The sequence below is a fragment of the Podarcis vaucheri genome, assembly GCF_965113315.1.
Source record: "Podarcis vaucheri genome assembly, chromosome: 16".
Lineage (NCBI taxonomy): Eukaryota > Metazoa > Chordata > Lepidosauria > Squamata > Lacertidae > Podarcis > Podarcis vaucheri.
Window position 1 is genome coordinate 8,118,699 of NC_138754.1, and position 12,958 is coordinate 8,131,656.

The 12,958-nt window shown below is 52.3% G+C and overlaps 1 protein-coding gene across 3 annotated transcripts in view; it reads right to left on the reverse strand.

Moving 5' to 3' along the window:
- Positions 1-12,958, reverse strand: part of INTS3 (integrator complex subunit 3) — a 91,020-nt gene that overhangs the window by 14,831 nt on the left and 63,231 nt on the right. For all 3 annotated transcript variants that reach the window (XM_082202095.1, XM_082202094.1, XM_082202096.1), the window contains 6 exons: positions 12,732-12,851; positions 11,112-11,265; positions 7,405-7,473; positions 3,585-3,660; positions 2,462-2,575; positions 194-242 (listed from right to left, as the gene is read on the reverse strand). In XM_082202095.1, coding sequence (XP_082058221.1) covers positions 194-242; positions 2,462-2,575; positions 3,585-3,660; positions 7,405-7,473; positions 11,112-11,265; positions 12,732-12,851 — 582 coding nt within the window. The remainder of the gene's footprint in view (positions 1-193; positions 243-2,461; positions 2,576-3,584; positions 3,661-7,404; positions 7,474-11,111; positions 11,266-12,731; positions 12,852-12,958) is intronic.

A 12,958-nucleotide genomic window follows, 5' to 3' on the forward strand; every position in this document is an offset into this window, starting at 1 on the left:
GAAGTGTTAAAAGCCCCGACTGATGCCTTCCTCCTGCCTGATTTCTTTCTCTCTCCATCCCTTGCCTCGCCACCCCTGTATTTTGACAGGCGCCAAGAATCTCCCTGAGAGACCCTTTTCTTCCCACGCAGCCCTGAAGCCAGGCCCCTCCGCTCGAAGCACACTTGTGACATATGGCGTTTTGGATACTTACTTCTCCCGTCTCAGCTGCAGCAATAAGCAGGAAAGCGCCTCAGGGTGTTCTGAAATGCAGAGAGAGGTTTGTTAAGCAGCTGCTAACCAACTCCGATGCAGAGCTCTGAGCTCCTAGGCAGCATATATCTCTATATTTGCCACGCCATCAGCAGAGCTGTGGCCTTCAGCCTGGGCCCAGTAGGTTAGTGTCAGCACACAGATTTGGATTCTTGTAATTTGTTATTACATTCATATGGGTGGCCTAGGACCCATGTACCTACGGGACCGCCTCTCCTGGTATGCCCCGCGGAGGACCTTAAGGTCCACAAATTACAACATTTTGGAGGTCCCAGGTCGCAAGGTGGTTAGATTGGTCTCAGCTAGGGCCAGGGCCTTTTCAGTACTGGCCCCGACTTGGTGGAACGCTCTGTCACAAGAGACTAGGGCCCTGCGGGATTTGACATCTTTCCGCAGGGCCTGCAAGACAGAGCTATTCTGCCTGGCCTTTGGTTTGGACTCTGACCCTTACGTTCCCCTCCCCTTATGGTTTTGATCTATGGGCTACTTTAAAAATGAGGCTGCATTTAAAATTGCATTTTAACCTGTAGTTTAAATCCCCCCCCATTATGTTTTTACTGTAATTTTACTGGTGTTAGCCGCCCTGAGCCCGGCTCTGGCTGGGGAGGGTAAGGTATAAATAAAATTATTTATTATTATTATTATTATTATTATTATTATTATTATTATTATTATTATTATCCCACCCTTTTCTCCAAAGAGTGTAGGTGTATCCTCACAACGACCTTATGAAGTACCGTATTTTTCGCCCTATAGGACACACTTTTCCCCCTCCAAAAATGAAGGGGAAATGTGTGTGCGTCCTATGGGGTGAATGCAGGCTTTCGCTGAAGCCTGGAGAGGGAGAGGGGTCGGTGCGCACCAACCCCTCTTGCTCTCCAGGCTTCAGGAAGCTATCCGCAAGCCTGGGGAGCCTGCGGGAGTTCCCACCGGGCTCCCTAGGCTTGTGGATAGCAGCCTGTTTTGGGGGCTGGGGTTGGGGGAAGCTCAGGCTTCCCCCGCCCCAGCCCCGCGCCGGGGGGGGGGGGAATAAAAAAAAGTATTTATCCCCCCAAACTAGGTGCGCCCTATGGGCCGGTGTGCCCTATAGGGCGAAAAATACGGTAGGTTAGGCTATGAGAGAGAGTGTGACTGGCCCAAGGTGAGTTTTATGGCTGAGTGGGGATTCGAACCCCAGTCCCCGGGGCCCTAACCAGGGAGAGGATAGATAGTTTAATTAGACAGATAGGTAGACATGGACCCTGCAATGTCTCTGTTTCTGGAAATTAAGCTAGGGAGAGATGCATTTCTAGACTCAAGACGATCCGAAAAGGAACACCACATGATATGGAAACCTGTGGTTCTTAATCCATGGCATGAGGAAAGAAACACACACAGTGTGTCCTCGGGGAAAACCTGAAGAGTTTCTTCCTTCAGGTATTCTGGAGCTGAGCCCTGTCACTGGAAACCACTACGCAACACTGGCTCTCAGTATGAAAACATAATAAATAGACTAAATAGCGGCAAACGCACACACTTGCTGGTGCCATTGGGCAGTGTTTTCCAATGTGTGACTGCATCCTTGTCAACCATTGTCAGCGAAAAAAGACTTGGTCACATGAAAGGAAGTCTAGAGTGACGGATCCCACCAGGTCCCAGGAATCCTCCCATGGGTGCGAGTTTTTTGGGGTGTTCTGCCAGTATGTTTGGGCCCCAGGTAAGAGTCAGGGTGGATGGAGTCCTGGGTAAGAGGCCAGGAGACTGGGGAGGTGCGTCCGAAGTAGTAGATCTTCATTCGTAATTTGTATTAATTGTTTTATTGGGTGTTTTGTGCCGTTCCTGCTTTGGTTTGTCACACGCCGCTTAGAGAGATATTCCTATACTAAGCGGTACAGAAATGGTCTACGTAAGCAAAGCCCTAAATGGCCCGGGACCCAAGTACCTATAGGTGCGCCTTCCTCAATGAGGACTAGAATCTTCCCCCAATATCAACCATCTCAGACCCTGCAATTGGTGAGAGAGCAACTTGGTTGGCATTGACCTGTGACAGGGCCTTCTTGGTGGTGGCTCCCACATTTGCAAAATGCCTGCCTGGTGAGTTCTGTCCACCTCCCTCACTACTGGCTTTCAGGAGGACTTTAAAGGTGGTGAAGAATTCCTATTTTGCCCGGTTGTGCATCCCTCCTAACCCTGAAATGGCCAGTGGCGAGGATGCTCATGCCACACTCACCTTTATACTTGAGATGCTGGAGGATGGGGATGATCGTCTCCAGGGGGATGTTGTGGGCCAGAAACAGCTGCCACGTGCAGTATTGCTCAAAGGTCTCCCACTCCAAGCTCTGAACTGGAAAAAGTGGGCAAGGGGGAAAGAGGGAAGGCAGGAAAGAGCCTGGCTGTCAAAAACGTGGCATGGCAACTCAGCTCACAGTGTCTTGCATTGTTTCATGCATTATTGTAACCACTCTGATTTTTCCCTTTTCTTTACCAATAGCAGCATATGAATATTTTTAGGAACAAACATCATCATCATCATCATTATTACTACTACTACTACAGTCATACCTCGGGTTAAATATGCTTCAGGTTGAGCGTTTTCAGGTTGCGCTCCGCGGCGACCCAGAAGTAACAGAACGCATTACTTCCGAGTTTCGCCGCTCGTGCATGCGTAGATGCTCAAAATGATATCACGTGCATGAACGAAAGCGGCGAAACGCGACCCGCGCAGACATGTGTTATGTTCTACTCAGGATGTGAACGGGGCTCCGGAATGGATCCTGTTCACATCCAGAGGTACTACTGTATTGAATGCAGAGCTCCCAAACCTCTGCAGGGCCACCGTCTACTTGGTTCCATAAACTCACCCCCAGTGCCCCCTACCCTATAAAAAGGATTCTCTGGGTTTGCACGTCCCACTAAGGAAGATGGTAATGCAATTAAATTCAAAACAGAGGCAATTAATTGCGCGCTCATTCAAAATCCAATTCACACGATTTAGTTTAATTCAACAAACCAGATGAGCTTGATTCGGTGATATGATACCAGCTTTTCAAAGTCTGATTAAGTCACTGGCACTTCTTGTGCCCCATGTCACCCCCCCTTGCCACTTTGTGCCCCCCAGGTAATCCCACTGCCCACCCTGAGAGGCTCAGAGATGGTAACTGGACCCCAATGTCCTCCAGAGAGCTTCACAGATGAGGGAGGAATTGAACCCAGGTCTTCCGGGTCCTAGCCCAGCACTCTAACCACTACTATAGAATGAGTGGAAGGGTCTATCTAAACGCACTCCTTATCCCCCCCCCCTTTTAACCAAGACTTCGTTTTTTGGCACTGAGCCCCCGCCAAGCCCAACTCACTCAGAATATTGAGTACGGAGTCCTTCCGAAACATCACCAAGTTCCCCATCATAACGTGGCAGACCAATTCCTGGAGCTGGGGAGAAGAGAGAGCGGGAGTCAGACTCACAGATTTAGGAACAAGGCCACCAGGCGCAGGTTGCAGCCGAAGAGAAATGCAGGAACGTGAAATATGCATTAGGAAGATAGGGAGAAACTAAAAGCTGCCCTATACCAGTGTTTCCCAACCGGTGTTCCGCGGCACACGAGTGTGCCGTGAGACGTTGCCTCGTGTGCCGCGAGATGCCTGGAGGGAGGCGGGCGAGTCGGGCGGCGAGAGGCGCGGCGGCGAGGAGAGGCCGCGCCTCCTGCTGCTGCCTGGCGGCGCTCCTCCTCGCAGCCGGCAGCGCCGCCTGGGCGCCTCCGCGCGACTCTGCCTCGCTGGGTTTGGTCTCCCAGCAGAGACGGGTCACACGCGCACCTCCCTCCCTCCCTCAGCCTGCGCGGAGGGAGAGCCAGAGAGAGGCATCGCTCCTGCGCAGCGGGAGAGGGAGCAGCCGGAGCGATGCCCCAAACGAAGGCATGGGACCGGAGGGGAAATCCTCTCCGAGGAGGATTGAGCGCAGCTGAGAGAAGCCTTTCGAGGAGCTGCCGTGTCCCCTGGAAACCCCCTTCCCAGCTCTGCCTGCCTGCCTGCCCAAAGCTTGGAGGTTCCCCGGCAAGGGGGAGGGAAAAAACTTTCACTTTTGTGCGTCCCTCCCGGCGTGACGCTGCGCGCTGACGTCACGGGGTGGGGCTTTAATGGTGGTGTGCCGTGAGATTTTTTTTCAGTAAACAGGTGTGCCGTTGCCCAAAAACGTTTGGGAAACACTGCCCTATACGGTAAGTGAAACATGCATCTAAAAGTGGAACCTTGACTCGAGGGGGGTCACACCACCTGGCCTGAGCCGAGCATCCTTCAGTGTGGATTTACCATATTTTTCGCTCCATAAGACGCACCTGACCATTAGACACACCTAGTTTAAGAGGGGGAAAGGGGGAAAGCCCCATTTTGGGGGGGATCAGCTCACAGTTGTGCAGCTTTTTTTTGCAAAGGGGAAAAGCCCCGTTTTTTTGAAAATCAGCTCAAAGTTGTTGTACAGTGCGAATGCAGCCTAAGTCTTCTTCCTTGGCAGGGAGAAAATGCTACAGTATGAATACACCAAATGTCCACAATGTCTTCTGACACCCTTAATTTCCACGCACACACCCTCACCCACCCACACATTTCCCCACAGCGCACCTTTCCCCACTGTCCCCACAACGCAGCCAAGGAACCAATGAAGCAGGATGGGGGGAAATGAGAGAAAGGGACGAATGATGGAAACTGAGGCAGGGCTGGGAAAGGCACCAAGGTGGACGGGGGTTAGGCTGGGAACATCCGGAATGGGGCAGGAGCCCAGGAAGGGGTCAGATCAGGCCTCCCACCCACCCTTTCCCACATGCGATACCATCTCGCTGTCTGCCCTGGCCAGGAAAACCTGCCCAAGAGACCCAGCCGTCCCAAAGCTGGCATGGGAAAGAGAGCGCTTGATGAACGAAGCAGATACGGATATATTAGGGGAGACAAAGGTTTATTTTGGGGATGGGGGAAACAGCCTGTAGGCCCAGCCAGGCTCAGAGGCAACATGAATGAGGCAAAAGTACTGCCTGCCAAGACTCTCTCTCACACACACGAAACCTCTCCCACTTTGGCTATTTTTGGGTCACTCCAAACGGGCACCATGGCAACCTGTTAGCATTGGCACCGCATGCCAGCCCTGCTCTCTCAAGGGGCTCTTTAACCCAGAGCACAATTTCTGGAAAAGAAAACGGGGGAAGAGGCCTACAAGGTGGATGTCCTGCCCTCTGGCCTGAAGATCAGGGCTGGGGGAAGAAGAGTCAGCCGCAAGGTCTCCATGGCAAAAAGAAGGGCGCCCAGGGCGTGTGCAGAGGCCCACGCTTTTTTCTTTGTTTTTGAAAAGGCTGTGCCCTGGGGGTCAGGAGAAAGGGCTCCCGTGTAGCCCCGGACTGACCCAGAGCTGAGAAGATCTCTCCCTATGGCTCTCTCTGCGGCTGTGTTCGTGCCATGCCTTTAAAGCAACCACACACACGCCAGCAAAGAATCATGGGAATTGTAGTCTATCTCTTACATACAACTGCCGGCACCCCTTAAAGGTAAAAGGTAAAGGGACCCCTGACCATTAGAATCATATAATTGTTGAGTTGGAAGGGACCATGAGGGTCATCTAGTCCAACCCCCAGCAGTGCAGGAATTTTTGCCCAACGTGGGGCTCAAACCCATGACCCTAAGATTAAGAGTCTTATGCTCTACTAACTGAGCTATCCCAGATCCAGATCCATTAGGTCCAGTCGTGGCCGACTCTGGGGTTGCAGCGCTCATCTTGCTTTATTGGCCGAGGGAGCCAGCGTACAGCTTCCGGGTCATGTGGCCAGCATGACTAAGCCGCTTCTGGCGAACCAGAGCAGCGCACAGGAACACCGTTCACCTTCCCACCAGAGCGGTACCTATTTATCTACTTGAACTTGATGTGCTTTCGAACTGCTAGGTTGGCAGGAGCAGGGACCGAGCAACAGGAGCTCACCCCGTCGTGGGGATTCAAACCGCCGACCTTTTGATCGGCAAGTCCTAGGCTCTGTGGTTTAACCCACTGCGCCACCCGCATCCCTGCCACCTGCGTCCCTTGTTAAAGGGTGCTGGCACCCTTTAGCAAACTACAATTAGGAGGATTCCTTGCTGGGGTGTGCGTGGGTGCTTTTTATGGTGCGAACGCAGCCAGGGGCTAAGAAGCAACATGGTGGTTAGCGTGTCATACTGCGATCCGGGCGACCAGGGTTCGAATCCCCACTCAGCCATGAAAGATGCCGGGGAATCTGGGGCCAGTCGGTCTCTCGGCCTAACCTAACAAACAGGGTTGTTTGTGCGGATAACATTGGGGAGGGAGAACCTCGAGCTACTTAAATGAAAGGTGGAATATAACTGCAATAAACAGAGTGAATAAAAACCCTGCCCTTCCACGCAGTGGGCATGCAACATCTGACCGTGGTCTGGGAGGCTGGCCGGGGCTGGGAGAGGGAGAGAGGAGGGAAATCTAGTCTGATCTACTCCCAGAAAGACAGGACCATCCCAGTCATCAGTCTCTCCACCCCCAGAGGCAGGCACGCTGGTGCGCTCCAGCCGCTGTTTGACTGCAGTGCCCAATAACCAGCATGGCTGATGGTGGCTGATGGGAGTTGCAGTTCAGAAACATCTAGCAGCGGTTCTCAAGCTGTGGATCCCCAGATGTTGTTGGACTACAACTCCCATCATCCCTGACCACTGGTCATGGAAATGATGGGAGTTGTGGTCCAAGAACGTCTGGGGACCCACAGGTTGAGAAACACTGATCTAGAGGGCTCCACAGGCTCCTAGACACATGTCCCAACCAATCAGGGATCACATATTAAATGCGCTTAGAGATGTAAGCAGAGAAAGGGAATGTGTGGCCTTTCAGATATTATTGGATTCCAGCTATCATCAGCCCCAGACGACAGGGCCTATGGTCAGGATGATGGGAGGTACTGTCCAACCAAATATGTAAGGCCACATGTCCCCCATCCCTGCTTTGGAAGAGAGGATGGGGCTGACTGCTAATCGCACCTCTCTGTTTGGAGGATCTCCTCCCAGTTCAGCCTCTGAAGCAATGCAGTGTGCCTGGCTGCACTGACACAATACCTGGAGGCAGCTCTCGGAGGAGCAAAGGACAGCAAACGCACAGGCTCCCCCAGCTCTGACCGATCATTCCACAAGGAGAGGCCTTACCTGAGCTGAGTCAATGACGGCCACAATCATGTTCAGCAGCTCCCCGCTCCGCAGGGTCTCGTCTGGAAACTTGAGACAGAGGGAGAGGCAATCAAGGGAGAGCAACGACAGACCTAATGCTGCTTTTCAGTCTTAGGAGACAGCGAAGGACTACTTTTTGAAGCTCGGTTTATGCAAGCAACAAAACTCAGGCGGGGGCATTGTTTTCGTGAATGTCAAAAAACGTACAAACACTTCCTCGCAGTCGCGGAGGATACAAAGCCCTCTGCGGCCGAGGACCCACGTACATAACGGGGCTGCCTCTCCTGGTATGTCCCACGGAGGACCTTAAGGTCCACAAATGACAACACTTTGGAGGTCCCAAGTCGCAAGGTGGTTAGATTGGTCTCAACTAGGGCCAGAGCCTTTTCAGTACTGGCCCCGTCTTGGTGGAACGCTCTGTCCCAAGAGACCAGGGCCCTGCAGGACTTGACATCTTTCCGCAGGGCCTGCAGGACAGAGCTGTTCCGCCTGGCCTTTGGTTTGGACTCAGGCTGACCCTTGTGTTTCCCTCCCCTTATGGTTTTGATCTATGGGCTGCTATTAAAATAAGGCAGCATTTTAAATTGTATTTTAACCCATATTTTAAATTGGGGTTTTTTTTCCCTTCCCCTCCACCTATTATGTTTTTATTGTAATTTTACTGGTGTTATCCGCCCTGAACCCAGCTCTGGCCGGGGAGGGCGGGGTATAAATATTTTTTTTTACTTCTTCTTCTTCTTCTTCTTCTTCTTCTTCTTCTTCTTCTTCTTCTTAATGGAAGAATAAATAAAAGGTCCTGAACCAGCAAAAGCAGCTTCTCGATATTTAAAAATGGTTAAAACTGGCCACAGCAGCCAGCCCAATCTTGGACTACACAGAGGCCTGTGGTCCTGTCCACTATGTGCAGCAGGGGGCGCCACACCACAGGCTGGGTGTAGCTGGCTTGACCTTGTATTGCAATAGGGGAGAGCAAGAGACAGAACAAATGAGAACCGTGCAGGGCAAAGCCCAAGGCAATTTGTTGGCAAAGCTGTTTCACTTTGTAAAACAGGCGCCAGAGATGGGGATGGGGGGGGCAGGGGACTCCTGACACTTGCAACTCCATTCGAAACAGGAAGCGAAACGCCAGCAACGCAAAGACAAAAATACGGTTTTAGATGTGGCGGCAACTCTCCCACTTTGCAGAGAGGTCGTCGTTCTCTCCCTCTATCTTGAGCGGCAGAACTATGTCGTCTTCCCATTGTTTTAAGGGGGTTCGTGGGGTTTTGGGGTAGTATTTTGTAATACTGCGGATACCATCCCTTTGCCATGTCCCTTTGTAGTTAGGAGGAGGTTTCCGAAGGTTGCCAGGGGCCTAGCTGCTGCCGATTTTACTACTTGGTTGTTTAAGAGGGCATGTAGTTGGTGATGTGTTAACCAGGGCATTTGGGTGTCCTCTAGTTTGTCTCGTATTTCTTGTGTTGACAAGGGTTTGTTATTTTTATAGAAGTCTGTTAGGCGATACAGTGGTACCTCGCAAAACGAATGCCTCGCAAGACGAAAAACGCGCAAGACGAAAGAGTTTTCTGTTTTTCGAGTCGTTCCGCAAGACAAATTTTCCTATGGGCTTGCTTCGCAAGACGAAACCTATTGCGAGTTCTTGTGAGCTTGTTTCCTTTTTCTTAAAGCCGCTAAGAGCCACTAAGCCGTTAATAGCCGCTAAGCCGCTAATAGCTGTGCTTCGCAAGACGAAAAAACCGCAAGACGAAGAGACTCGCGGAATGGATTAATTTCGTCTTGCGAGGCGCCACTGTAAAGGCCTTTGGTTTGCCATCTGGAGGTTTTGTGTTGCGTAATCCCTGGGGGGGAAGTCTCTCAGGTTAAGTGGAGGAAATGGATGGGACAATTTTGCGGAGGCTATTGAGGGCCACCCTCCACAATGGCTAGGCTCTGCCTCCGTGGCTGGATGAGAGTCATTCATTCTATGATGCCACGGAGCCACAGCCCTAAAAGAAACCCAAACCCTCAGCTCCTCGTCTTCATGGTTCTGAACTAAAGAGGAACATAGGGGAGAAACCTTAGACCACTGGGTCCATCAAGTTCAGTATTGTCTCTGCTCTCCAGGACTTTCAAGCAGGGGATATTCCCAGCCCTACCTGGCGATGCCAGGGAGAGAACCTGGGACTTTCTGTGTCCAAAGCAAATGCCCTCCCACTGAGCTATGGGTCCTTCCCCCAAGGACCAAAGAGAGCAGAGTGATAGACAGGCAATGGGAAAGAAAAAGGCACTGAGGTTCTCGCGCCGAAAAGGGGTAAAGCCGGTGGCTGCAGAGGATAATGCGGTCTGGTTGTTCTGGGGGAAAGGCCTCTGGCAAACGAGGGCTTCGCCCCGCCCCGCTGGCCTGTCGGCTGCTGAGCAATGGAAGCAATAAAACGTTTCATTAAACCTAACGGCCTGGAGAACAGGCAGCGTAAAACCTCCCCGGAGCCCGGCCGCGTCCAGAGATGGCTCGGGGACTGCGAGGCATATGCGATCGCTCAAGGAGCCCGTGAGAAAAACACACCAGGGGAAGCAGTGTAGGAGGGTGTAAGGGAAGCAAAGGTCCTGGTAGAGGAAAGGGGAGAGGGCGGGGCCTTAAAGAGACCTGCCTCGAAAGAAGAGGCAAGCACGAAAAATGCTAGGGGTCGCTGTTAGCTGGGGAGGCCTCCGGATGCTGTCGGACTCCAACTCCCATCAGTCCCAGAAACTGGTGCTGCCAATGGTCAGGGACGATGGAGTTGGGAATCCACAGGTTCTCCACCCTCTCCTAGACACCTCTACCAGCCAATCAGGGATCCCTTATTACTATTATTATTATTATTATTATTATTATTATTATTATTATTACCCCACTCATCTGGCTGGGCTTCCCCAACCACACTGGATGGCTTCCAACAAAATATTGAAATACAGTAATACATCAGACATTAAAAGCTTCCCTAAACAGGGCTGCCTTCAGATGTCTTCCAAAAGTCTGGTAGTTGTTGTTCTCTTTGACATCTGGTGGGAGGGTGTTCCACAGGGCAGGTGCCACTACCGAGAAGGCCTTCTGCCTGGTTCCCTGCAACTTGGCTTCTCGCAGTGAGGGAACCGCCAGAAGGCCCTCGGAGCTGGACCTCAGTGTCTGGGTAGAACGATGGGGTTGGAGACACTCCTTCAGAGATACTGGACCGAGGCAAAGCAGTGATGGGGAGACCATGGCCCTCTCTAGCTGTTACTGAGACTCCAATTCCTATCAGCCCCAACCAGCGTGGTCATGGATGATGGGAGTCCAGAAACATTTGGAGGGCCACAGGTTCACCATCCTTTCCTAGACCCCTGTCCAAGCCAATCAGGGATCACATATTAAATGCACTTACAGAGGCACAAAGCAGGGATGGGGAGATCATGGCCCCCCTCTAGCTATTGTTGAAACACCATCTCCCATCAGCCCCACCCAGCATGGTCAGGGATGACGGGAGATGGAGTCCAGTAACAGCTGGAGGGCTGCAGCTCCTGGGGCAGAATGCTACCAAACTGGTCGCATCCATCTGTGATAGGCAGCTTGCTTTCCCCCCTGCTGCACAACCAGAGTGAGATGACGGGGTAGCAGAGCCGAGTCCAGTTTGAGTTTCAAAAAGGGGTGCAGAGAAAGGGCAGCCTTTGCCACCTCTCCCTCTGGGTCTCACCTCAGTGTATATGGAAGGAGTGAGGAAGCAGAGGAGCCGGACGTCGTCCTCCTGGCAAGCCTTCATGTCCATCATCAGGCAGGTGTGCAGGTCGCCCAGCTGCGTGGCCTGGGCAAAGGACTCGTAGAGGTTCATCTTCCCGGCCGCTGCTTTGCTGAAATGTTTTTTAAAAGAGGAAGATGGAGGGGGAAGAGACAAGTGAGCAAGCACAGGAGCAGAGCCCGTTCCTCTGTGCAGAAGGAGCGCGTGCCTGAGACACAAGAGCTCTAGCTGGTTTCCTTGGGGCTGCGATCTGCCCTTCTCCTGTTGTGCAAAATCTGTCCTTTGCTCGCGTCCCGATGGCCCCAAAGCCTTGATCCTGAGCTGCGTGGAGCCCTGCCTGCCGAACTTCTGGTCCTCTCTGAACTCTCCACCCCAACCTTGTCTTCTCCCTTGCTCCCAAAGTGGCAGAACGACGCCGTCTAGGTATCATTCAGGGATACCACATGCCGCAGGTGGGGGGGACATCCTTTGGCTTTTTGTACATTGCTGGAATACCGTATTTTTCGCTCTGTAAGACGCACTTTTCCCTCCTAAAAAGTAAGGGGAAATGTGTGTGCGTCTTATGGAGAGAATGCAGGCTGCGCAGCTATCCCAGAAGCTGCGCTGCACTCCCTCTCGCTGTTCTAGCTTTTGGCTTAGCCGCACTCTGTCCCTTTTCCCACCTCCTGCAAAAGCCAGCAAGAGCCGTGCTCCATTTAAAGAGCCGCACGGAGCTCTTTGGGGCTTTTTCCCGAGGAGGGAGAAAGGCAACCTGTCAGTGACGGGCTGCCCTTCTCCCTCCTCGGGGAAAAGCCTGCAAGCGCCACACACACGCTCCACGCAGCTCATTAAAGGGAGCTCTGAGCAGAGCCTGGAATGCATACATGCTCTGCTCAGCGCTCCCTTTAAAGAATATTTCTTTTCTTGCATTCCCCCTCTAAAAACTAGGTGCATCTTATGGGGCGAAAAATACAGTACATCACAACCATCATTCCTGGGCCACCAGCTGCTGGGGGTTCGGCAACATCTAGAGGGTTGGAAGTTCACCCCATGTTTGCTGTATGGGCTTTGCCTGGGGATTGCGATACAACGGGCCAAGGGAAAACGTCTCGTCCACACCACGCATTAAAGCACACACCTCCCCCCTGCAAGGACTCTTGGGAACTGTAGTTCGCGAACGCTGAGAACTGTTGCTCAATGAGTGGCAAACTACGGTTCCCAGGATTTTTTTGGAGGGGTGTGGGAAGCCACACCCTCGAAATGCATGGTGTGTGGATGTGATGGCTCACAGTGGAAAGCGGTGAGATGTGAGGTTTCCTCCCCACTGCCTGTCCCAGCCACGATCTCACTAGATGAGGTTGAATGTGGCCCTCCAGGCCACTCTGTCTGGCCCTCGGAACTCTCCCCAAGCCATGGCCCTGTCTCTGTTTGGCGCCAGTCTCTTGCTATCCTGGACGGATGACAGGGAGGGGTGTGCATATGTGGAAACGGGTGTGCTGTGCATTTACATACAAGGTCCCCCATCCCTGACTTAGGTAGTTTCCCAAGGCTTCCCTCTTAAAAAAAAATTCCAGGCTCGCTGATTGTTTGTGCTCTTACCTGGCTTTTAGGTAGTAGAGAAGGTGGTAACCGATCTTGGGCTGCTTCTGGTAGAGCTCTGACAACAGATCCAGGAGCACGGAGAAGCTGCTGTTATCCTCCTGCATCTGGCAGAGGTTCCTGGAAGGGGGCAGGAAGGGAGGCTGATGCTGTACTGGGTTAGGTTCAAAGACAACCCCACAACCACAGTGTGTACGGGTGTGTTGTGCTTTTACAGTCCAGGCAGA